This window comes from Phycodurus eques, chromosome 5, assembly GCF_024500275.1.
Source record: "Phycodurus eques isolate BA_2022a chromosome 5, UOR_Pequ_1.1, whole genome shotgun sequence".
NCBI lineage: Eukaryota > Metazoa > Chordata > Actinopteri > Syngnathiformes > Syngnathidae > Phycodurus > Phycodurus eques.
In genome coordinates, this window is record NC_084529.1 from 7,768,679 (window position 1) to 7,796,603 (window position 27,925).

A 27,925-nucleotide genomic window follows, 5' to 3' on the forward strand; every position below is an offset into this window, starting at 1 on the left:
CACCAACCACCTTACGGCCACAGCACCGGTTGGCCGCCTCAGCAATGGAGGCGTGGAACATGGTCCACTCGGACTCGATGTCCCCCGCCACCCCCGGAACATAAGCAAAGTTCTGTCGGAGGTGGGAGTTGACACTCCTTCTGACAGGGGATTCCACCAGACGTTCCCAGCAGACCCTCACAATATGTTTGGGCCTGCCAGCTCGGACCGGCATCTTCGCCCACCATCGGAGCCAACTCACCACCAGGTGGTGATCAGTTGACAGCTCCGCCCCTCTCTTCACCCAAGTGTCCAAGACATGCGGCCGCAAGTCCGATGACACGACCACAAAGTTGATCATCGAATTGCGACCTAGGGTGTCCTGGTGCCAAGTGCACGTGTGGACACCCTTATGCTTGAACATGGTGTTCGTTATGGACAATCCGTGATGAGCACAGAAGTCTAATAACAGAACACGCTTGGGTTCTGATCGGGGGTTCCTCCCAATCACGCCCTTCCAGGTCTCACTGTCATTGCCCACATGAGCATTGAAGTCCCCCAGCAGAACAATGGAGTCCCCAGCGGGAGCGCTCTCCAGCACCCCCTCTAAGGACTCCAAAAAGGGTGGGTACTCTGAACTGCTGTTTGGTGCATAGGCACAAACAACAGTCAGGACCCGTCCCCCCGACCCGAAGGCAGAGGGAGGCTACCCTCTCCTCCACCGGGGTGGACCCCAACGTACAGGCGCCAAGCCGGGGAGCAATAAGTATACCCACACCTGCTCGGCGCCTCTCACCGTGGGCAACTCCAGAGTAGAAGAGAGTCCAACCCCTCTCGAGAGGACTGGTACCAGAGCCCAAGCTGTGCGTGGAGGCGAGTCCGACTATATATAGTCAGAACTTCTCGGCCTCACACACCAGCTCGGGCTCCTTCCCTGCCAGAGAGGTGACATTCCACATCCCTAGAGCCAGCGTCTGTAGCCGTGGATCGGATTGTCAAGGTCCCCGCCTTCGGCCACCATCCAGCTCGCACTCCACCCGACCCTTATGGCCCCTCACACATGTGGTGAGCCCATACCATACCATGTACTCAAACTCCTATCATTTTAGCTCTGGATCTGTGGTGTGGGCCTGTGGGGGACCTGGGCCTGTTCCCTTTCCTCCTCATGGGTTCGATCTTCCTCCATGCTGCCCTTGTTTGGGGGGAGCCAGTACCGGATCAGCTATCAGTCCCTGGGTGCCGGGGAGGTCCCATTCAAGGGCCCTCATCTTGGTCTCTGGGTGGAAGGATTGGGGGCCGTGCTGCTGCTCTCCGGGCCTGTGTCCTCTTCCCTCGGGGTACTCCACCGTGGTCATCGCTCCTCTCTCGCTCGGGTTGTGTGGGGTCCCCAGCTGACTTTGGAGCCTGTGTTGGGGGTAAGTGCCTCCCGCCTTGGGCACACCCCCCTCCTGTGCCCTGTTCTGGTTGCTGGGTGGTGGTCGGTGGTGGCAGAAGAGAGTGGGGTGGCTGGGGGAGTGAGCTCTAGGGGGGGGGGGGGGGGGGAACAGCTGTCCCAACCAGTCAGTCCCGGCCCACAGGTGTCTAGCCTCTTACTTCACACACACTTCACATTTATATTACTCACACCATACGTATTTCACATATTGGGCACATTACGCATCTCATTCAGGGTATCCTGGGGGGCTGGCGCGAAACATGATGACGCTGGGCTGGGTCTTGGTAAATCTGTGCTGATCTCCCTTCTCTGCCCAGCCACTTCTCCACTTTTAATGCATCATACACCCATCAGTGGGGGTTGGTTATCCAGTCCCCTTGCCCCCTTCTTTGGGGACTGGTCAGGGTGCTTCAGTTAGGCTGGGGGACTGCCCTGGGTCCTGGGTGGCCTCCCCCTAACTGATTCCCCTACAGGATAGACACGCTGGCTGGGGCCCCCCCTTGCAGATGGAGGGGGACGGGCCTGCCCTTCCTCGTGTACCGGCACAGCAACTCTTTACACCAGTTGACTAACATGCATGTGATGTTAGTCTGTCGACATGCTATCGACTTTAATTGCTTGTGCTGGGACCACTAATAATAACACAGGTTATATTATGATATCAACTCACAGGTTCTTACAGGTGTTTCGACACTAAAAAAGCATTCCACCGCACCGCTCATCACTGGGTGCCCCCCCACCCCCAAATAAGAATGTGATTCGACTCTGTAATGTTACTTGTAGTCAAATAGCTAGACTGTCTGTCGATCATTCTGATGTGGCTCACACCCATAATTCCCTCGTCCGTTCAGTCTCTCTGTCTGTCCCCTGAAACACTTTTCTGTCTGGCTGCATTTTAAATAAACATTAGAATAATTAACAAAATAATTAAAAAAAACAAACAGAGGGAGTATTTCAAACTCCCCTGTTACACAGCAAAACTGTTCCAGCACAAAAGGCATACAGATCCACCATTCTGCATGGCCATGCAGCTGAACAGGACAGGTTAAAAAAACAAAATACAAACAAACAAAAAAAAGGTCATTTTTACCACACAAAACTGCTGAGGAGCTTTCTATTTTATCATACAAAGCAAACACCTGTCCGTGCTCACTGCAGTCAAAACAGGACCCCGATCTCACTCAACATTTTCATTTCTTGGGTGACGATAAGTGCAGCCCACCTGAATTGGCTCTTTCGGCTCTTGGTGTAAGGGAAATGTGGTGGTAGTTGGTGGAATTCAGTTGACTTATAGGTTTGGATGAATCTCTACTAATTGGAAAAGAGTACTAATAGCCTGCCCACTCGTTCTTTTTTAAATCGAATTTCAAAGGGCATTGATCTACCAGAGGGCCCAGTAGAGCTAGATGCAGTCTGTATCAGAGGAAAAAACAAAGACCAGATGGAGTTGTTAGTTACGCATCCTTGTCGTTCCTGTAATGCTTCTATCTCTGTGGTGTGCCAATGCTGTAAATTGCATAATCAAGACTGTCCCATTTGACCATGATTAATTCGCAAGCTCGACCTTTTATGTGGCTGTTGCCACTTTCAAAAAGTTCAGAGAGTAAGTAACCTACTTTAGGTCAAGTAGCAATAAACAGAATCAAGAATGAAGGTGGTGGATGCCCATGTTATTTTTCACTAGAGATTCCATAAGATTAAGGAACCAAATAGGGACTTACGGTTAACGCTGCATCTACAGTTGTAGTCTGCTGGGTGGATAAAGTAGCAGAGAGAGATTCAGATGGCAGATGGTCATTCGTAGACTTTACATTCATGTTCTGTTTCACTGAGAAAATAAATTTCCCTTGATCCTCGAAATCGATACGGAGGGATGACAAATTTAATCCTGTTGCGAGAGGTGCGATCATTGTGTGCTTAGGGCAACACAGAGCTGACCTAAATCAGCTGAATCATTCATAGCTAGACTGAACCACACCAGTTTTTAGAACGCGCAATCTCTCAGCACTAGTTTAAAACAGCCCAACATCGATGCACATAGACAGAGACGAAAGTCGTAATCGAGAGCATTGGGAATTCTCGAGAGGGAATTATGAAAAAAGTAAAATACTGCAACAATCTTTACTCTAAACGGAATAGGGAAATATCTCAAAGCATTTGAGTTTATAGCTCATCACAAAGTCAAAATATAGAAACATCATAAAGCATAGTTGGGTACAAAGTTCACTGACATTAATGTTGCAGGTCGACTACCTTGTTTTAATCGTAATGGAGCACCTGTATATTTTTTCGACTGAATTCTCATGAGAACACATTGTCTTATTCCGTCGTCGCGTTTACAGTGTCCATGTTCCTGGAGTTTGTTCTCACTGAGCATACACATGAATGAAGTGAAGTTGAAAGACTACAGTAGATGCAGACAGACATACCTGTATGCCCCTGAAAACTCCATGCGTGTGTATGCGGTATTGTGTGCTGCAGCTGTACACCATGGGTGCGCTGGGGTCACTGTCGTAGCCCCCCGCATGACTGACAACACACAAAGAAAGGAGATGAGACTTGAGTTGGGGAAAAATCACTGTTTGGAGAAAATGACTTGTAATGTCAAGTAGACACACGGCACACAATTCGGGTGACTGTAGGGTCTGTAGTGTCTGGCTTCTGTGGAGCTCCTAAACAGAAAAGGAAGAAAACAAATTAGCTTGAAGAAGTCAACAGGAAACTTTTGCAAGCTCTTGCAATTCTTTGACTGAAGTTAATGTACTTCAGGATCCAACCATTTGCAGGGTCTTGGGGTAGACCAATTACAGAATGAAGCATACTGTGGAGAGACAATTCAACAACTCATATTAATTCACAATTTTCACTGAATCAAATCTTTGTATAGTGGGAGGAAGGCTGAGGTACTTTGTGAAGAAACCCACACAAACACAGGGATAAAGTAAATTCCACTTAGAAAAGCATCATAATATACAGTGTAGGTACCGTGTATAAAAAAGTTAACAAAAACACCTTCCTTGAGGCGACATCTCACTGTGGTTTATGTGTCTCAATGATCCTAGGAGCTAAGTTGAACTTAATTGTACTGGTAAGGTCGGTCATTCCAAACAGGTCCAAGGTATGAGGAACCTAACAAAGCACAGCTTAGAAACCTCCTATCAATGAAATGATCAGAACACGTTTTCACGAGCCCGAATGTGGGTCACCGGGGGGCCTCCCTCTAAAGCCGGGCCGAGAGGTGAGGCTCAATAGCAACGGCAGGGTACCCAGGCTTGCACCCATTGAGTGCCTGTACGTTGGGGTGATCCCCAACTGTTGTTACCTCTTGTTACCTATGCAACAAACAGCAGCTCAGAGTACCCACCTATTTTTGGAGTCCTTGGAGGGGGTACTGGGGAGTGCTCCTGCTGGAGACTCCCTTGTTCTGCTGGGGGACTTCAGTGCTCGTGTGGTTCTATTGGTCACCAAGCTGCGATCTTCACCTCTCGCTGATGCGCTTCGTAGCTGAGTGTAAAGTGGTTTGGATGAGAATTAGCACCTCCAAATCTGACACTATGGTCCTCAGGGTGGGGTGGCCTCTTCTGGTTGGGGATGAGATGACTGGAGAAATTCAAGTATTTTGTCTTATTCACTAGTGATGGAAGTCTGGAAGGGGAGATAGGTGGCATCTGCAGTGGTGTGGACTCTGCATCGGTCTGTAGTGGTAAAAAGAGAGCTGAGCTGAAAGGCAAAGCTTTCAATTTACTGACCGATCCAACTTCCCACTCTCGCTTACGGTCATGAGCTGTGAGTGGTGACCTAAAGAACAAATTCACGGATAGAAGCAGCCAAAATGTTTTTCCACAGCAAGGTGTCCGGGCTCTCCATTAAAGACAAGGTGTGAAGCTTGGCCAACTGGAAGGGGCTCATAGATGAGATTCTGCTCATCTACATCAAGAACCAGAGCCAGATGAGGTGACTTGGGCATCAGGTTATGATGCCTGCTTCACGCCTCCCTGCTGAGGGGTTATCAGCATGTCTCACAGGCCGGAGGCCCCAGGGAAGACCCAGGACATGCTAAAGAGACTATAGGCTCTAGTTTTGTAGTTGGCGCATCTGCAGCGGAGCACAAAAACTTGATTTTTGTGCAAGCGCAAGGCTCTGCGTGTTTGCCAATTTGGCAGAATGGTCTGCGACAAGCTGGGCATACCAGCACAATGAGGGTGTGTCCTTTGACATGTGTCCAGCAGAGTGAAAATTTGGTGGCAGAAAGTTGGTTAAAACTTACACCTGCTGAGACAACATCTAAGTCTGGCGCAGTAGGTATAAAGCGGCCGCGGACATGTGTGGTGGATGTCAGATGTAATCCATTCATAAATACTTGAACAGCGGGCATCAAACACTCTGAATCATTGTAGAGATCAATTCATTATTATTATTATTATCATATTTTAAAAATCAGGGTTGTCAAACTCATTTTTGTCGCAGCCCACATTGTAGTTAGAGTTTTCCTCAGAGGGCTGTTCTGACTAAATGTTTCATTGCTTCATCATATTATTACATATACACAACAAATTAATAGATAACTCGTTTTAAAATCAGAAGTCAAGGATAATTTTTTTTTTTTTTCAACTACAGGTCTCTAACCTTTGCACTAAAAGTGCGACCAACTTTTTCATTTGGTCACACCTGCACAGGAGTTGTTTGCACCATTTTTTGAGGAGGCACAGCATGACCATGACACACCATCGTTTCGATTGACATAATATTTGTAAAATTATTTACTAGCAAAACAACCCAGTTCACCTATTTAAAATGATAGTCCCAAACAGGACATGGATAAATCATTACTAATGCAATTATTGCACTTTAATTTAATGATAGTTGGTTTTCCTATACAAATCCTCTTTAATGGAGTCTGGGCTTTTTAAGTTTGCACATATTGTCATATGTCTATGCTATAAACAGGGGTTAGACAGACAGACAGACAGACAGACAGACAGACAGATAGATAGATAGATAGATAGATAGATAGATAGATAGATAGATAGATAGATAGATAGATAGATAGATAGATAGATAGATAGATAGATAAAGATTTATTAGCTTTGCTAGCTTCATGAGAAAGTTATTAAAACCTTTACACACGACTCTTGCACACGACTCCCCACCCCTGCCCCTGGTGCTTGAGTTTGACACCTGTTTTCTAATCATCCCACTGGCCGGCACGACAGGCCACTCGAACGATCGTGGTTGGGGGGTTTCCAAGTGCCCACTTCACGGCGCAGATATTTGTCTGCTGTTCCATTGAAACATACTTTGCACACTTCGACCACCCCGGACTCGAGCAAATCTGTTTCTTCTTCTGCCATGTCAAAGACTATCAGAGAGGTTTATTTAAATGGAATGAGAGGATCGGACAGCACTGAAGTCGACTGCGATCAGGCCCACAACAGCGCGGCTGTCTCTCTTTTAGGTTCCAAAATTACCAACACTGGGTCTATCCTGCCTCCGTGCAGAGGTATGCCATGCGTCGTGCCAGATTTACGCCAGTCGCGAAAATAGAGCCCTTTTTCTGTCGGCTTACTTGGGACACACTGATTACAAACAAATATTAATGCAGTCAGTAATATAAGTAGTTCCCACATATGCTTTCCTAGGAATGTTGAAATTGTCTTCTGTTCACCACCCAGCTGTTGAACGCCTAATCATCAAAGCATGTCACGTGGAAGAGCAGAACAACACCTTCATTGTGAGACACATTTACAACCTTCGACATCTTCTGATAAAATTTACAGATAGAAGGCTCTTGTCTTAGACCTGCACATAACTGTTTGTCTGCAATAATGCAGAGGCATCTGTGCAACTGGGAATGTCACCATCATAATGATTAACTGTCCACTGTGATTGAACCTTTCGGTAAAAATGTATTTGCAGATTAACACTGATGCAAGCCTTCCTGACTGTCGAAATACAACAACAATACCGTTTTTCAGGTAAGCAGTACAATTGCAGAAGAACAATTTTACCTCTAATCAATCAAAAATAAGGTCATTCAAATATTAGTAACATCTCTCAGTATGATGTATTGCAGTTTGACATCACAGAAAACTACAAACACCAAAAATACTCATATCGCAAAATACAGTAAATACCTCCCTCACAGTGCCAATGTAAACCGAGCTACAGTATGTAAAGACAAGAATTTTATAAACATCTCTTGCATTGCAAATCTTTGCGTTTTGCCGGTGTAGCCAACAAAATGTACGCTGAGCAGCCTGTGTAAACCAACAACATCAAAAAATCAATTGTCTATGACACGCTACAGCAAGTCGATTCATCACACAGCAGCCTAATGTTTCTTGCACGCACACATTCATAAAAAAAAAAAAAAAAAAAAAAACATGCAGCTTGTGTGTGCTTGTGTGACCTAAACTAAAAGTGTGCTAAACTCCCCAATGCTTCCTCTTCCTCCTTAGCCCCATCCAGTTCCTCTTTATCGCATTCTCTTCCATCGACTCCCACCTCTTCCTCCCTCTCATCTTTTCCTCCTCAGCCTTACTCCCTCATGCCGCTCTGTATCCCCTATTGATAGAGCAGTACACACGAACAGCCTAATACAAGACATACTTGAATTAAACTTTCACCACCAACCCTATATGACACATACACATCAATACACTGTAAACTAGACCACCGAAAAAAAACAAAAACAAGCAGTTGTAGTACTTCTTTATACTACATTGTCATGCACGTACACAACTTTATAAGGGACACACACCCACCCATGCACACACGGGCGCGCGCACACACATACACACTCATTCAGCTGCTAACTATGATGGATGCCTGCTGACTCTAAAGGATTTGCAGGTCATGGTGACACACTACAGTAGTACAGTGCAGGTGGACCTTTGAGCTCCATTTTGTTACACTCTCTTTACTCCTTTTGTTTCTACTTGCATATTGGGGCTTCAGTTTGACCATGAAAGAAGAGTTTGAAGCAGCAGCCTGACAAAAACTGATCATCGAGTGTCTGAACTAGCAAGATTTTTATTTTTATTTTGTCTGTCGGAGTTTACTTAATGAAGCAGGAGGGCAAAGACACAGCAAATCAGATTAGGAAACTGGAAGCTTTATTTGACACACCACAAATAGTCAAAGTCAAAGACAAGATATGTAATGTTCAAACTGATAAACCTGATTGTTTTTAGCAAATAATCATGAACTTAGAATTTTATGGCTGCGATGTACAATTGCAAGGAATTTAGGGCAAGTATAACAAGTATAAGTAACTTCAATCACTTTGATACATCAGAATCAGAATCAGTTGAATATATGTGTATCATTTATCTATGCATATAGTAGGTGAAATGATACACAAAAACACAAACGAAGCCTTAACATCCCATATGATCACCATTGGTAGCACTTAAAGACATCTTTTGAAAAACAAAAGACAGTCAAGACGTTTCATTTTGCCACAATTGCTTTATGTCGGTCTCTTCACCTGCGGAATCGTTGAAGCTGACCAGCCAACCAGAATAGAAAAAGACAAATGCACATCGGTGCCAAAAACACAGCACATGCTTCAAAAAGGAGGCGAAACAGTCACTTGTGTCCGAAATAGGATGAAAATCATCGTGGTCCCCAGTTGATGATTCATAGTCATTTTAAAGCCCTCCAGTCTGGAGTCTTTTGCTTCTGGCACATTAGCAAGAAACAACGTGATGTAATGGTGACCAAGTAATTCAACACTGAATGTGAAAATGATGCTACTTTTAAAAATAAAACCCAATTTCCAGATCCCCTAGATGGTGACAATGCTGGCCATCATAAAGCATTTTGATTTTATCAGGGGGGTTTAAATGACTAGCAAATGTGGAATCTGGATAAGATACCTAATGGAACCTGGCTTGACTTTACAGTTTCCAACCATGCAAGCAGTTTTTCTAAAAATCCTGGATATGATAAACGCCCTTTCTGCCCCTTAAACAAGCAAATATTTGAAGTAGTCTCAATAACCATGTCAAAGACATTATCCATCCATCCATTTTCCGTACCGCTTCTCCTCACTAGGGTCGCGAGCTTGCTGGAGACTATCTCGGCTGACTCTGGGCAAGAGGCGGGGTACACCCTGAACTGGTTGCCAGCCAGTTGCAGGGCACATATATACAACCATTTCTACTCACATTCACACCTATGGACAATTTGGAGTCTTCAATCAGCCTACTGTGCATGTTTTTGGAATGTGGGAGGAAACCGGAGCACCCGGAGAAAACCCAAGCAGGCACGGGGAGAGTATGCAAACTCCACACAGGCGAGGCTGGATTTGAACTTTGGTCCTCAGAATTGTGAGGCAGATGTGCTAACCACTTGGCAACCGTGCTAATACATAAATAATAAATAAAATATGTTTCAAGGGGGATATTGTTGACTTTTTATTGTTTGTACCGTATAGCAAATGGGTGCATCACTGTGCCTGGCTGCAAATTGCCATCAGCACCCCCAGTAGTAGACGTAGCAATAAAGTTGTTGGCAAGATAGGTATTTTTGTGTGTACGTGTGTCTGTGTGTTTAGCAATGTGTCCTTGCGGCAAAAAAAAAAGTGTAAATTATAATGGGTGCTCACTTCTTTTCCACCCTCTGGGCTTCTGTAAGTGGAAGCAAGCAGCCATCCGCAGTTGGAAACTGCCACCGAGCCAGGGGTGATTCTAGGGAACTGAGGACACTAATTGTTGAAGCTTTGTAGGTGGAATTTTTTCCCATTCTTGCTTGATGTACAGCTTCAGCTGTTCAACAGTCCGGGGGCTCCGTTGTCGTATTTTACGCTTCATAATGCGCCACACATTTTCAATGGGAGACGGGTCTGGACTGCAGGCAGGCCAGTCTAGTACCCGCACTCTTTTACTAGGAAGCCACGCTGTTGTAACACGTGCAGAATGTGGTTTGGGATTGTCTTGCTGAAATAAGCAGGGGTGTCCATGAAAAAGATGTTGCTTGGAGGGCAGCATATGTTTCTCCAAAACCTGTATGTACCTGTCAGCATTAATGGTGCCTTCACAGATGTGTAAGTTACCCATGCCATTGGCACGAACACAGCCCCATACCATCACAGATGCTGGCTTTTGAACTTTGCGTCCATAACAGTGCGGATGGTTCTTTTCCTAATTGGCCCGGAGGACACGGCTTCCACAATTTCCAAATACAATTTGAAATTTGGACTCATCGGACCACAGAACATTTTTCCACTTTGCATCAGTCCATCTGAGATGAGCTCGGGCCCAGAGAAGCCAGTGGCGCTTCTGGGTGTTGTTGATAAATGGCTTTTCCTTTGCATAGTAGAGTTTCAAGTTGCACTTACGGTTGTAGCGCCAAACTGTATTTACTGACATTAGTTTTCTGAAGTGTTCCTGAGCCCATGTGGTGATATCCTTTACAAATTGATGTCGTTTTTTTGATGCAGTGCCGCCTGAGGGATCGAAGGTCACGGGCATTCAATGTTGGTTTTCGGCCTTCCCGCTTACATGCAGTGATTTCTCCAGATTCTATGAGCCGTTTGAGGATATTATGGACCGTAGATGATGAAATCCCTAAATTCCTTGCAATTGTACGTTGAGGAACATTGTCCTTAAACTGTTCGACTATTTTCTCACACACTTGTTCACAAAAAGGTGAACCTCGCCCCATCTTTGCTTGTGAATGACTGAGCAATTCAGGGAAGCTCCTTTTCTACCCAGTCATGGCACCCACTTGTTCAAAATTAGCCTGTTCACCTGTGGCATGTTCCAAACAGGTGTTTGATGAGCATTCCTCAACTTTCTCAGTCTTTTTTTGCCACCTGTCCCAGCTTTTTTGGAACGTGTTGCAGCCATAAAATTCTAAGTTAATGATTATTTGCTAAAAACAATCAAGTTTATCAGTTTGAACATTAAATATGTTGTCTTTGTAATGTATTCAATTAAATATAGGTTGGACATGATTGGCAAATCATTGTATTCTGTTTTTATTTATGTTTAACACAACGTCCCAACTTCATTGGAATTGGGGTTGTACATAATTTTAAAAAACATGGTTTTATTTTCCACAAATGTTATTTGATCAAATAAGTCATTTTAATCACGATTATTCTATTGTATTTTCATGATAATGTTTAACATATAAAATAGTTGGCCACCCTTTCATAATAGGGTAACTGACCCTTTAAGAAATGGATGTTTTCAGTTGCATCACTTCCAACATTTTTTCTTTCTTCAATGGAGGCTGAAACAGTGGCTGGTTGCAGAGTAAATATTTACACGTATGTTTAGCCATTTTAATGTATGTAGTTGAATGTTGTGAGCACGTCCACTCTGTCATAGTGAAATATCAATTGACATATCAACCTATTTGAAATATACAGTTCAGTATTTGTTAAAATGTACACAGCTTGCTAAAGGACCTTTATAAGGTCATGACAAAGCATCTGAATCGGATTCAAGTCCGGACTTTGACTAGGCCACTCCAAAACCTTCATTTTGTTTTTTTAAGCTATTCAGAAGTTGAATTGGGGGTTTGCATGACCTTTTCCACATTCAAAATAATAATAATAAAAAAAAAAGATCACAATTTATTAACTCCATTTGATGTTAACTTGGGTTTGTTTGATGATCTTAAACATTAAAGTGGGGGAACTATGCCAAAATATAAGAATTTCAAAAGGGGGCCAACACTCTTTCACTGCACTGGCTGCTGCTTCGTAAAGAGAGCGATGGATGAGTTCCTACCTCTTCACGGTGGGTGCCAGTGTATTGACAGGGTTCCAAGCCACACACTCCAAATGAGAGGTCATTTGATATAAATTTTCACCACTGTGGAGGACAGACAAGATGTAGAAAAAAAAAAAAATAATAATAATCTCATGAGCTGGGCAAAGGACTTGCCAAGACTGGAGGAGATTAGTAGGGTGTCCCTTTGTGATGTTAAAGAACACTGGTGACAAATAATAACACACATGCACGTTTAACATGCACCTTGAGTCATGACTTGAGGTTGAAAAAGAAAATATACTCCATAAGACAGCTGAATTCACAAGCAACATGAATGGAACAAAGTTAATAGGCATCATTGTGACCTTGCATGCTAACACTTATATGTGCACGCATGCATGGTGGATTTACAGCCTCCCGTATACACCGCCTGCAACCTGCAAACAATCTGGATAGATGTGCAGAAGCGATGTGTGGTCCGCTCCTCATTGCATAGCTACTATTTTACTATACAGTGGGGCCGCAAAGGCAGCAGATTGTAATTGATATTGATGCTGGATGTTAAGATTCAATGTTGCAACTGAAGATTGAATAAGTAAACGTATTGAAACAGCATGTCCTTTTGACATCTCAATGTTTTTCCAAAGCTTAGTGTGTAACCTAAATCCTATTAGTTTCTAAACAATATCCCTCTTGCTATTAAATGATGAAAAAGCAAGCAGATATTGTTAACTCGACAAGTGTTTCCGCTTTATTGAGCCAAGACACAGGTTAATTGATCCTTCGACCATCTAGGGGAAGAACGTTTAGAACCCCAATTCCGATGAAGTTGGGACGTTGTCCATCCATCCATCCATTTTCTGAGCCGCTTCTCCTCACTAGGATCGCGGGCGTGCTGGAGCCTATCCCAGCTATCATCGGGCAGGAGGCGGGGTACACCCTGAACCGGTTGCCAGCCAATCGCAGGGCACATACAAACAAACAACCATTCGCACTCACTCACTCACACCTACGGGCAATTTAGAGTCTCCAATTAATGCATGTTTTTGGGACGTAGGAGGAAACCGGAGTGCTCAGAGAAAACCCACACAGGCACGGGGGGAAACAGGCAAACTCCACACAGGCGGAGCCGGGGATTGAACCCGGTCCTCAGAACTGTGAGGCTGGCGCTCTGACCATTCGTCCACCGTGCCACTTTGGGACGTTGTGCTAAACATAAATAAAAACAGAATACAATGATTTGCAAATCATGTTCAACCAATATTGAATTGAATACACTACAAAGACAAGATATTTAATGTTCAAACTGATAAACTTGATTGTTTTTAGCAAATAATCATTAACTTAGAATTTTATGGCTGCAACATATTCCAAAAAAGCTGGGACAGGTGGCAAAAAAGACTGAGAAAGTTGAGCAATGCTCATCAAACACCTGTTAGGAACAGCTCACAGGTGAACACAGTTGAATTGGGAACAGGTGGGTGCCATGATTGGGTATTGCTCAGTCATTCAAAGCAAAGATGGGGCGAGGTTCACCTCTTTGTGAAGAATATTGTCGAACAGTTTAAGGACAATGTTCCTCAATGTACAATTGCAAGGAATTTAGGGATTTCATCATATACGATCCATAATATCATCAAAAGGTTCAGAGAATCTGGAGAAATCATTGCATCTAAGTGGCAAGGCCGAAAACCAATATCAAATGCCTGTGACCGTCGAGCCCTCAGGCGGCACTGCATTAAAAACTGACATCAATATGTAAAGGATATCACCACATGGGCTGAGGAACATTTCAGACAACCAATGTCAGTAAATACAGTTCGGCGCTACATCCGTAAGTGCAACTTTAAAATCTACTATGCAAAGCAAAAGCCATTTATCAACAACACCCAGAAACGCCGCTGGCTTCTCTGGGCCCGAGCTCATCTAAGATGGACTGATGCAAAGTGGAAAACTGTTCTGTGCTCCAACGAATCCGCATTTCAAATTGTTTTTGGAAATCCTTGGAAATCGTCCTGTCCTCCGGGCCAAAGAGGAAAATAACCATCCGGACTCTTATGGACCCAAAGTTCAAAACCCAGCATCTGTGATGGTATGGGGGTGTGTTAGCGCCAATGGCATGGGTAACTTACACATCTGTGAAGGCACCATTAATGCTGAAAGTTACATATAGGTTTTGGAGAAACATATGCTGCCATCCAAGCAATGTCTTTTTCATGGACGCCCCTGCTTATTTCAGCAAGACAATGCCAAACCACATTCTGCACGTGTTACAACAGCGTGGCTTCATAGTAAAAGAGTGCGGGTACTAGACTGGCCTGCCTGCAGTCCAGACCTGTCTCCCATTGAAAATGTGTGGCACGTTATGAAGCGTAAAATACGACAACGGAGACCCCGGACTGTTGAACAGCTGAATGTGTACATCAAGCAAGAATGGGAAAGAATTCCACCTACAAAGCTTCAACAATTAGGGTCCTCAGTTCCCAAACGTTTATGAAATGTTGTTCTTTAGAAAAGGTGATGTAACAAAGAGATAAACATGACCCTGTCCCAGCGTTGAAGCCATAAAATACTAACTTAATGATTATTTTCTAAAAACAAAAACGTTTATCAGTTTGAACATTAAATATCTTTGTAGTGTATTCAATTAAATATAGGTCGAACATGATTTGCAAATCATTGTATTCTGTTTTTATTTATGTTTAACACAACGTCCCAACTTCATTGGAATTGGGGTTGTAACGCAACTCAACTCAATTCAACTGTATTTTGAGAGCACTTCAAAAAAACACCTGCAGCTGTATCAAAGTGTTGTATATTATCCATCCATCCATTTTCCGCACCGCTTATCCTCACTAGGGTCACGGGTATGCTGGAGTCTATCCCAGCTAACTGTGGGCAGGAGGCGGGGTCCACCCTGAACTGGTTGCCAGCCAATGGCAGGGCACATAAAAACAAACAACCATTTGCACTCACATTCACACCTACGAACAATTTAGAGTCTTCAATTAACCTACCATGCATGTTTTTGGGATGTGGGAGGAAACCGGAGTACCCCGAGAAAACCCACGCAGGCACGGGGAGAACATGCAATCTTCAAAGAGGCGAGGCTGGATTTGTACCCAGGTCCTCAGAACTATGAGGACGATGTGCTAACCAGTCATCCACCGTGCCGCTGTTGTAGATTATATATATATAAAAAATTAAACATAAATACACTAAATAATAGAATAATAATTTCAACAAATCATCGATAAATGAACAATAGATACATCACCCCCACGTCCCTGGACCCCTTCCAGTTTGCATATCAGTCCAACCGGTCCACCAATGACACCGTCTCCACTGCCCTCCATTCTGCCCTCACACACCTGGACTCTAGGGACTCATATGTCAGACTGCTGTTCAAAGAGTTCAGATCAGCATTCAATAGCATCATCCCTCAACAACTCATCTACAAACTGGACCAGCTGGCGCTCAACACTTCGATGTGCAACTGGCTGCTTGACTTCCTGACAGGGAGACCACAAGCAGTACGGGTCTGCATCAACACATCCAGCACCATCACTTTGAACACAGGGGCTCCTCAAGGTTGTGTGTTGAGTCCCTTCCTCTTCACCCTGCTGACCTATGACGGCACACTGAGCTACAGCTCCAACCTCTTCATCAAGTTTGCAGATGACACAACTGTGGTGGGTCTCATCAGCAACAGGGACGAGACAGACTACAGGAGTGAGGTGACCCGTCTGACTGGGTGGTGCACGGACAAGAATCTCTCCCTGAACGTGGAAAAAAACAAGGAGATTGTTGTGGACTTCGGGAGAGCGCACTCCCAGCATGCTCCCCTGAACATCAATGGTGCTGCAGTGGAGAGAGTGCGCAGCAAGTTCCTGGGAGTGCACATCACAGAGGACCTCTCCTCGACCAGCAACACCTTCTCACTGGCCAAGAAATCTCACCAGCGTCTCTACTTCCTGCGCAAGCTGAGAAGAGCCAGAGCCCCGACCCCCATCATGTGGTCGTTCTACAGAGGGACCATAGAGAGCATCCTGACCAACTGCATCACTGTGTGGTACGGAGCCTGCACCGCATCCTGCCTCAAGACTCTCAATCGCATAGTGAGGGCAGCTGTGAAGATTATCGGACCCTCTTTTCCCTCCTTGCAGGACATTTACAGCACTCGTCTAACCCACAAAGCCCTCCGCATAACGGGGGATGCCACCCATCCATCACACAGCCTCTTCAGTCTGCTGCCATCAGGGAGGAGACTGCGGAGTCTGCGGGTCAGGACTAGCCGACTCAAAGACAGTTTTATTTATCAGGCTGTCAGGAATCTCAGGGTCGCACCACTCACTTTAGCAGCATTGGGGTTTTGTCATCTAATTTATATATGTCTTATTTGCCTTGGTTCTCTGATCTTGACTATGTTGCACACATAGATAGATGAACGCGTTATTTGAAGTAGATACATAATAATTTTTGGACCAATTCAGTGAAAAAGGATACTGTCTCAGCACACTGGTCAGGAGTCACTGCATTGATTCATTCATCTTCCGTACCACTTATCCTCACTAGTGTCCCGGGGTGTGCTGGAGCCGAGCCCAGCTATGTCAGGGCGAGAGGCGGGGTACACCCTGAACTGATCGCCAACCAGTCGCTGGGCATCACTGCATTATACAATAATGGAAAACTACTGCACACTGTGTCATGGAGTAGTATGAATTTGGTGTCAATTTCATCACAATTTGTCCCTTACCTGAATATCCTGTCTCCATGCTGGTCATGAGAGAGAACTCACTTTTGTCATCTAAATGCCAGGGTTCATAATAGAGATTTTTTTTAGGGGTTTTTTTTGTTTCGTTTTTTGTACTTGGTAGCTGAATAGAAACTGTAGAAAATGTCGTGCGGATAAAGAAGTGCACCAATTCACAAGGCCCTGTCTCAGAATAGACGTTATTAACAACACACAGAATTTACACCCTCGCATTAAATTATACTAATATAACACCAGCATGTTTTTCTTTCACGTGGACCGAGTGGGCCGAGTTGACAACATCCAGATTGAATACAGCCCGACTAGTACCAGGCTGCAAGATGAGAAAACCACTTCAACTCGTGTGTGTGTGTGTGTGTGTGTCTGTGAAAGAGAAATGGGGGTGAACATGAACTTGGAGGTCTGCTGGCCGTCTTTGTCGTAAACATGTGCCATATCTTCTCAGCAAACACGCACGTGCAATGCGCGCACGCACGCACGTGCATGCGCACACACACTCACATGCACGCACACAAATTCAACTGTGGGATTCACAGAGTTCTGACATTCTAATGTTGCATTTATTAAGTAGTCATGTCCTAAGAAAATGTCTACAGAACGTAGCACCATATTTTTTTTAGGTCGCTCAACACTTACTCAACGTTCTGTATTCAAAATAGACACACACACACATCTCACTAGGAGGGAGAATAACTAGAACAAGCCATAATACAATGTGACTGATAAATAATCATGGTTTGATTTGTTTTGTTTTTTGATTTACTTTACTTTCCATGAGTTCACCATGAAAAATCAAACACTGGACAGCAAAAGCAAACGTCAAGAGGAATACATACAGTACATAGCAAAACTCTTCCCAACCTGACAAATATAAGCAGGAATGTAAAGCATTTCTCATCCTAAACGCACTTCATGATGCACCGCAAGGCTAAAAAAACAATGACAATGCTAAAATGTTATGCTTGAACTGGTCTTTTTCTGTTTGAATCACAAAAATTATATTGATAATAAAAAAATCACTTGGAATTAGCAGTCATTTATTGTGGAAAAAAAGAATACTTGAATACTGTAAACCAATTGCAGTGGCAACAACCTTATTAAACATGCTTTTAATGAATGATTATGTAGGTGAATATGTAGGCTTTACCATCACCATAGTGCAGTGTTTTAATTGTAACACTTTTGGATGAGAAAAATAATATAATAATAAATTTTTTTTTTGTAGTTTCTACTCCCTGCCATTGGTGCCAGAATCGGCATTTAATCCACACATCACAAACACTTCTTGAAATCGTCCATTATATGTCTGGGCATGCTTGCATATACAACCTTCAGAAAGGGAAATTCGAGAAGACCGAGAGGAAAGCTGCAAAGGCACAGAGACCTGTCCTGAAGGTGAACATCCTGTTCAAACTGCATCCTGCCGCCGTTCACTGAATGACCGCCTCCTCGCATGGAACAATAGTCGCAAAACATTCCCGCCTTTAATTGCCGCTTTCTCATCAAAATAGATTTTGCACGTCGGTCCAGCCCCATGACGGTGTACGTAATGGATGTGTACATTCTCTATCTAAGTGTGTGAATGGGTGTATTACCTGTTGTAAGGGTTCCTCAGCAGCAGAGCCTGGCTGCCTGTACAGCTGTCTGAAGGGGTGTGACATCCATACATAGAAGGGGGCACAGGATACTGCTGCTCTGCTATACATATACACATACATATAGAGACACACATTAAAAAAAAAGGAAAAAAAAATTTTTTACTGACTCCTGTTGCCCTGACACATGAACCCTTCTGAAAAACTCTGTATATTCCACACATCACATGGTTCAAAGAAAGTTGTAACTTCTATCATTCATATGGTCTGCAGGCCATGGGAGGTTTACTCGTATATTTTTCAGTTTTTTTTTTTTTTTTTTTTTTTTTCATTTTTCGTATATTTGTCGTTGCTATTTCATCGACCGGTATGATGAGGATGATTCAAATCTTGGTACAGTCCCTACCTTTACCTAAATGATTAATTTGATGTTATTTGTTTGCAGTGGACCGTCAGATATTCGCAGTTTGGCATTTGCGAATTCACTTATTTGTGGATTTTTCTCAGAAACTCCCGGTTACTCACTTTTTTTTTTTTTTGTTTTTGCCCTGACCCCCTGCTTATTTGTGTTTTGTTCAGATTTTTTTTCTTTTCTTTTCGCGGCAATACGGGAGCATCAATTATTCGTGGATTTTTACTATTTACGGTCATGCTTGGGCCCTATCTTCCACGGATAGCAGGCGTCCAGTGCATTTTTAAAATACAATTTTGGGTTGAATTACTGTAATGTGCTCAGTTTCAAAATGCTTCATGCAAGATGCAACATTACCATAAATGCCATGTGCGTATATTACATGCATTTGCCAATCCTTTGAAGAAAACTCACTCCTGTTACTTTCAGTTTTCAGTATTACTCAAATGAGGAGTTAAAACAATGACATAAAACCAAAAGTTGCCTGAGATGGGCCAGCACACATTTTGAGTAGTTTAATATGCGTATTATCTGATTTTAGAGTTTATTTTGAGAGTTACAACAAGCAAATGGTCAGGTTTCGGTAGAATGACTCCGTATTTCTGCCAGCATCCTCTTGAAATTTAGATGACAACGAAATTCTATAAAGTGGAACTGCTTAAGTTGAATGACACAGTAACATGTTTTGTAACAAATCACTCACAATTTCTGTTTGAGCTGCCTCAGCGTACAGTGATACCTTGACATATGAATTCCTTTTGTTCCATGAACAAGTAATGCTCCCATCCATTAATTTTCTATACCACTTATCCTATAGATGACCACGGATATCTAGACCTCATCCCAGCTAACACTACTAGTGACCCGTGTTGGGGGTAGTAACTTCCTGTAAAGAGATTACAAAATTTACAAAATGTTTCAAAAATGAAATCCATGACATTACTGGGAGTAAATGTGTAATTCAATTCCAGTTGCTTTTGAAAATTTCCATGATGACATTTTTTGTTACATTTTGGAAAAACAACATATCACTTCATCCTTCTAAAGCTGACGCTTGTGAATGGCTCTCTCTGGTCATGTGCCATTCTGCCGTCGTCTCAAACATGACATATTTTTCCAAATACGACCTTGAAGCGCCACCTTGTGATGCAATATAAAATGACAGACAAAAGTTTGTCTGTCATTTTTAAAAGGTTATAACTGTTTTATCAGTTTTTTAACATTCCATTATCTGGGTTGTCATATGAGGTGATATTGTTTAAATTGTGCACATTTGTCATTAGGTCAACATGGTGTCATGTTTTCCCACATGCTGCAAACACACACACACACACGCACGCACGCACACACACCCCCACACATATCTATGTATAAAACAACACAAATTTTTATTCTTATTAATATTTCATCATGTTTTTTTATCAGTTTTTTTTATTTGTGGAAATAACAAATATGTGGTTAATTCTAAAATAATAATCTATGGTTTTAATGCACTTTTGTCGAGGAAACATTCAAGGGTCCTGTTGCTATATTAATTCAAAATCAAGAAAACTAATCAAAATCTTACCAAATGTAATTAGTTACATTACTTTGAGAAATTAATTGAAATAGTTACACTACTATTACATTTTCAATAGGGTAACTTGTAATTAGTAATAATAATAATGAGTAATCTTCCCAACACTGGTTTTAAATAAAGAAAAATAGCACTGTAATGTAATCAACATCATAAAACATATGAGAGAAGGTGAAGAAATAAACCAGCTTCATACATTTTTATGAATGAATAATCTGTGCCTTTATTGGGCGTGGCCTAGTTAGTGACATCAGGAACATGGTCAGTTATCTTCATGTGAGCCTCTGGTTGTGAACATGCTTGTAAATGAAATATTGGCTCGCAACACAAAGCCCAAAAAAGATGCCAAGCGATGGCTTGGAACTAACAAGACTCATTAGTTGAGGCACTAGTCAGTCAAGTTACCACCGTACCTCACAACGGCATCAGTTCAGTGAGCGTCAAAGGATTAACTCTGTGTGCATGCGTTTTCGGTTTTGCTTTGAGTATACCCTAAACAAGGGGGGTATTGAGAAAAGAAAAAACATGAGACGAGAAGAAGAAATATACACAGCGAAAGATACTGTATGTGAAGTATAAGCACTTATCGAAGTCGCCAAGGGTGCCTTCGGTTTACGACGGAGTTCTCTTCCTCCGGTAACCCAAATTTGTAAGTCATGACTTCAGTAACGACTGTATTTGTATGAAAATCTTTTCTCGGCCATAGAGTAAGCAAAAAAAAAAAAAAAAACCACTAAGTACGCCGCTAAGTGAGTGTGCATTCTCGTGCCGTGTGTCGCTGTTTTCTTACTCCACTGCGTAATCGAGATCATTGCGCGCCGCTTCTAACCTCGTCGTATGTCAGGACCATCGTAAACGGACGACCTCCACGGAGTGTTGAATTATTGTTGGTGGATAGTGGTTAACCGTTGGCACATGTGTGACAAGTAAAAAAAATAAATAATAATAATCCAGTCACCAAGGCATTGCATCTGCCTCATTAAAAGAAAGGCTGTTTATTTGTTTTTATGTTTTACCAGTAGTCGTTGACTTAGTTTTGCACTTTTATGCTCTACCAAGAATTCTTGATTTTTAAAAATACCTGTTCAGTGTAATAACGATTTTATGATGTGAACAGTTCGACCTCGGAATGGATTCTTTTTATTTTCTATTAGTGAATTGGATTCAAAATCCGAATAAATGGGAGGTCACGTTAGCAATTGTATTCAACCTTGAAGTTTCCAGAGTCGATGGGGAGCAATGTTTGGTTTCAAATTCCATTATATTAGTCCTCTTTAATATATTCATCCATTTTTTTTTCGATTTTTATCCACAAATCTTTTTTTTTTTTTTTTTCCTCCTGTGTCTGCTCCCCGTCTCGAGTGAATTGGTCCCTTGACACTTCCCTGCATTCCAATTGCTCTCCCAGCTCCGAAAGTGTTACTTATTTCTTCCGCAAAGCTGCCCCGAAATGTACTGGCGCAATGACATAACATGCGCAAAAAACACACTTTTCATTAATCACCAACAACATACGCTGAGTGTTTTGAATGGGATAGGTGGGTGGATGAAAGAGTGGCTGAGAGGAGAAGCCGAGGGAGTTTGTGAGTCAGGATGTGGCTGATTTATTCTTCTGACAGGCCAGGTCACCGTGGAGACGTCAGAAGACATCCCCGCGGTGGAATCGGCGGCCTCGCAGATGCGTTTGTGCGCCCCACTCACTATAAATACATATTCAGCTAAATATCTGCTTTACTCTCTTGAGGCCGTGACGCATTGATTTCGGTGTCAAACATACCAATGACGTTCTGATGAACTAAGGTGTCTTCGTGTTTGAAGGAGTGGTTGGAGAACTGCGAGCCGGGGTGAGTTGGAGTGTGACCGTAATTGCTGGCGCCATCGAACGCAACTGTGCTGTAACCTGCAGGGAAGACACACAAAGTTAGTGTTGAACGGACAACGTAATAATTAGTCCATTTGTGTCCATGACCAAAGAGCTCATCTCCCAATACCACTATATTGACTTTATGTCAGTACGTACCGTATTACATAATATATGTCCAATATTGTTCTGTAATTGAAACACAATATTAAATCCTCATAGTTTTTAGAGTGTTTAAACTAGCAATGGAATATGAGGCCATCAATCTTCGTGGAATTTTCTAAAAAAAAAAAAAAAACAACAAAAAAAAAAGCACTCCAAAACAAATCAATTAATGAAAACATGATTAAATGATGATGATTAAAGAACATAACCTATTCTTCTCACCAATAATCTTCAAATTTGTGATATTTACGTTGGGGTTTTAGGGCGAGTGACGCCATATGAAACATCACAGTAATTCTGACACGGAGAACCCCCTTGAAATGTCTTCCCCTTATTGGTGGATATTTTGAACTGAAACTTAACAGCCAATCGGAGAAGGGGTTCCCTGAGTAGCCAACAAAATTAAAAGGTTTGAGGACAGTGGAGTGCAAATGCGCGTTGGTGCCCCTTTTTTACGGCACTGAGTGAAGATATGTTAACAAATAATGTAGTTACATTGCTTTACTCTAATTTGAAGGCATTTAGGACCGCATTTCCGAGAGGGAATATCGCACAAAATTTTTTCGCAAAACCACCCCTATATACTCAGTTTCTCTGGAACCAATCATAAAAAAATGTTAATTCTTGGTAAGACTTTGCATTTTGACAGACTGTCATTTTAGGCAAATCTTGTCACGTTTCCATTTAAACTCATTTGAACAGCAATTGCTTACACTTCACATTATTATTATAAATCCCATTATTATTATTAATATTGTAATAAAATAAACACACATGTACACACTGAATTGTTGTCTGACGCTAGTAGATGTAATTCATGACTGACTAAATGGCAGAACACTTTCCATAAATCACACTTACACGCAGATGCACACGCACGCGCACACACAAGCACACGTTACTTTTTTTTTCATTTTCCACTCACCCTGTGCATGTGTGTGCCTTTTTCATAAGGAACGCCAGTGCCTCCTTTAGTTTGTAAATCCTCTTATATGCTTCGTTACTCCCAAAACCGACAAAATGTTGACTGGCACAAAAATGATGCAGACAGAATTAGGCACACCCGCAGGGGTCTTTGTGCTGATGCGCCGGTCCCTGAGTGAACCTCTGCCGCTATCAGCTCTACTGTGTGACCCGAGTCTTGCCGTTCGTTTGTTTGTGTGTGCTCGTCCAGCCACAGCAGGGACCAGATAGAACAGGTTAGAGGTCAGCTCCGTGCTTTGATTATAATGTTATTCCTAAATTATCTGCTTGATAAGCATGTTATTACTAATGAATCTACTGGGCACGGATAAACAGATCCGTCACCCCGCGCGACGGAGTCTGTGGAATAGATGAGCACATAAGAGAATATGAACCTCATTGTTGACGTTTTACGTGTCCGTGTAATTGTTGGATGTCCAATCATAATTTGGTCGCTAAATCCAGTTGACATAAATATAGGATAAGTTCAAAAGCAGTAAAGGCAATAATTTGAATAAATGAATAAAATGACAATGTTTTCATAATCCACCAGGAAGTGTCAAATTACTTTCTTTAAAACTAACTTATTGTGCTTGTGCAGAAGAAACAGATCAAGATAACATGGACAATATATATATCTAAATTGTTTGCACTAGAATCATAATAATATATTTTATTGGTTGCCGTTAGATATGCAATAAATTGCAAAATCTTAAGTTGTTAGTTACTGCATTTGATTTTATCCGAAGGAAAATGTCTTTGTCAGGATCATTCATGCTTCCGATTTGAATCAATTGAGATTGGTTGAACGCAAATAAAAGTCGATTCCAATCTTTTGGAACTTAAACATTAAGAATTTGGATCACTGTCAGTGTGAACGGCACTTCTAGTTGATGCAACGTTAATCATCACCTCCCTGATCGGATTGAAACAAAAGTGACATTATATTTAGTAAGTAGTATGACATTCGACAAAAAAGTGGTAGTATTTTTGAAATTCAAACAAAGAAAACATCGTGGCACTAAAAAAAAAAAAGTCCACTCCTGCACAGTTTGCCGTCAAAATGAGGTAAAAAATATCTTCGGATACAATCGCTTCAATGAATTTTAATTTGTCGTGCGGAACTTCAATAACTCATCCGCCATATTGACAAGATCCAATTAAAAAATTAATTGCATCCCAAATTCTGTCTTTGCAAAGGTAATAATGCTCAGTGTTTATTAACCCTGTCAGCGAGGTATTTATTTAACACAAATGTTTATTATTGCGATTGTAATTCCGATCAGCAATTCTACTCTCTTACTGTAGCTAAATAAAGTAACAAAAAAAGTAATTTCAGTTTGATGCAGCGCAGTTCCACAACAATGCAAATTATGACGACAATAATAAGCATATTGTTCAATTAATACCCTCTGTAATAATCAATGAAACTTGAGCATTACATTTTTAGACACGACTTTTACTGCGGCTGTACGATTGTGCAGGTAGGCGTGTACCTAATAATGTGCTCAGTCAGTCCAGGTCAGTTCCTTTGGCTCCAATTCTGTAACGCCAAATGTGGCGCTAAATGACGTACGGTGCACACATCCAAGTAATCTGTCATTGGTTTTCTTTTAACTTGTGCTGCCTTATTTGGAATAGCACAAGGCTTATTAATACATGACGTCAGACCTGCACAAAACAAAGTTATAGGTAGAGGTGTCGCTTTTATCGTATTTCCGTGTAATTTTGTTTATCGCACGGTCAGTGACACATCGGGAGATTGAGGTGAACGAGGGATTGGAAGTGCTAAAGGCAACATGTAGACAGGTGAAGTGTCGGATAGATGCGATGTTAAGACGATGTGCTCGACGTTGGCAATTTGCATTCACATACACGCAAACACATGCTATACCGCGTATACCTGTCTGGTTGCGGGCGGCAGGCTGTGTGTCCATGCAGTTGGTCAGGTATGGTGGGTTGCTAAACATCCTGCTGGGGGGTTGGTGATGATGCGGGCCACCGACTGAAGGAGGTTGGCTGGAGGGGGGCGGCGCAGGAGGGGGCGCTCCGAACGCGGCCCCGTACCGACAGGCCCCCGTGCCCGTGAACTGCCCCGAGAAGTGGACGGTGAAGGCGCTCAGGCCGCAGTGAGGATCCGAGTCGAGGTGGTGGGGGTCGCCCGTGCTTCCCCAGCTGGGCTCCTGCTTGATGAAGGAGTGCGGCCCGAGGGACGTGTGAGGGGCTCCCAGAGATGAGTAAGGGGAGGTGGCGTTGTGGAAGTCCAGGACGGGAGCCCACTGAGGGGCCGCGCAGCTAGGACTGGGCCCCGCTGGGACCGGAGGTAGCAGGGAGTTCAGGTCACGGAGATCTGAACCCATCGTGGTCCAGGACCAAAAGCCAGAAAAAGATGGAAGTTGCCGTTAAATGTTCTCAGGCTCCTCAATATAAATCTGCCCTTTTGACCCCAAAGATCCACCTTGTTGCTTGTTCAGTCTTTCCGAAGTCTGGTTCAGTGGATGGCCATCAGCTTTTTGAAAATACTCCACACTGTACGGAACCTCCACAAGTTCATGGTAAAGCGGCGGTCAAGAAAAATGCAAGGGTACAACTGGCTGTGGTCTTCGCTTTGGGGTGGAGGAGTGTTTGGTCCATTCAAGGAGAAAAGAGGTTGTCTTCAGTGTCTTCAGCCTTCCCTGTGAATGGAGCAAGAGGAGTGGACCAGCGAGGAGGAGTAGCCCACTTTACCCTCCATGCTCCCATCTGGGTTTATGTGTAGGCGGAGTCACGAGGTGACACTATATTTATACACAAATGAATCTTATTTTCTACATACAATCGGGAAAAATGCTATATAGTGTGTTGATTTTATTTATCTAAAAAATAAATAACGCTATACGTTAAATCACTCGCCAGATAATATACGGTAGTTTACATTATATTATATTGTGTTATCTTAGTTTATTATTTGTATTTATTTATCATTATTATACTTTCTTTATATGTTTATTTCAAATGTGCCCAAATGTAATATTATGAGAAATATGCATTTTCAAGATTTTATGCAGTGATTGGACGTGAAATGATCTGGATTGAAGATTAAAATTATTATTGGAATCCTGTTAAGTAAAGGAAGAATGAATGTAATAAACTGAAAGCACATTGACAGCCAAAACAATTAAACATTTTACATGGGGGAAAAAAGGGGGACATGAGTCATATCTTGATGGTTTTGTCTGGAAACATATGTTTTTACACAATGATACAATTATTTAGCAAAGCTTCCCCCCCGCACACACTAAAATTACAAGTCTATTATTGCCATTATTTTACCCATAAATATGGACATACGATACAGTAAAATCCATTTGGAATTTTGAAGCGCCAGACATCATGTAACCTTTTCATGAAACATAGAAAGAGAATCCTTCCATATATGTACTATTTTTTTTAAGAAAACTCAGCTCTTTCAAACCAGCTGCATTCGAGTTTTATGTAAAAAAAAAAAAAAAAAGCCTTATAAATAAATAACGCAATATTGTCATCAATTGTGTAGAGTTTAACTTTCACTCTTTTGTACGACAGATTTTAAAATCCAAAATAGAATTCAAATTGTAGATTAGCTGTAGGCTTGCGTGTACAGGATAAAATGTCAAACAAAGAGGTGTGCAAGTGCTTCCGCGGGCCCATTGCTGGACAAGAAATGATGTCCTTGCGTTTAATACCTACGGAAGGCCTATTTAACAAGGTCCTTCTTGCTTATTGCACTGTGGCCACAATAAACAAACAAACAAATAAATAAATGACAGTGACTTGGTCCTCATAATTTAAGAAGGCACCCCCTGGGTAAAGTCAATATTTCTTCCCCAGTGTGTTTGTACACAAAATGGTGAGCGGAGCACTGGTGAGTTCTTATTTGAGGAAAATGTGTTGTTTGGAGAGGGGGAATGTGTTTCCGCAGTACGGCCCTCGATCTTCAGCACTATTGGTAGACCAGTCAGATGCATGAGTGCTCTTCTGGGATGGGCAGCAATGTTAATATTGCAAATGCAGGCGCTCGTGTACAATCAGGAACACGGAAAAAGAGGTGAGGAGAAGGGTGTGTCAGTGTGCGAGCAATGTGCGTTCGGTGCTGCTGGCTTGTTTCTGAGGTTGAGACCTATCGCAGATCGCAGGCTTATCATGATGGATCCTTGGATCATTTATCAACAAAACAGAGCCAAAAAGAGACAATCGTTGATTCAACTTTGAACTAATGACAGACGTTCAATGGAGCACTGCGGTTGGAAAACAATTTACAGTTACATAAATACAAAAAAGTGCTTTGTAGCATTATTAGCATAATATGCCAACTCGCTAAAACATTACGACCACTTGCACAATATAATGATCCAATACAATATCCAATAAAGTGCTGTACAGTAAAAGTAAAAATGCTCAGATTTGTTTGACACCGTCT

The 27,925-nt window shown here is 42.5% G+C and overlaps 1 protein-coding gene across 9 annotated transcripts in view; it reads right to left on the reverse strand.

The window, feature by feature from the left end:
• The window catches only part of wt1a (WT1 transcription factor a), a 35,960-nt gene extending 9,726 nt beyond the window's left edge, over window positions 1-26,234 (reverse strand). For 2 of the 9 annotated variants that reach the window (XM_061677352.1, XM_061677351.1), the window contains exons 1-5: window positions 25,391-26,234; window positions 22,276-22,398; window positions 18,511-18,613; window positions 12,160-12,243; window positions 3,844-3,943 (exon numbers count right to left, since the gene is read on the reverse strand). In XM_061677352.1, the coding sequence (XP_061533336.1) occupies window positions 3,844-3,943; window positions 12,160-12,243; window positions 18,511-18,613; window positions 22,276-22,398; window positions 25,391-25,847 (867 nt within the window). In that variant the 5' untranslated portion in view covers window positions 25,848-26,234. The other 7 variants (XM_061677345.1, XM_061677346.1, XM_061677344.1 and 4 more) reach the window with 7 other exon arrangements.
• Window positions 26,235-27,925: the final 1,691 nt, after the last annotated feature.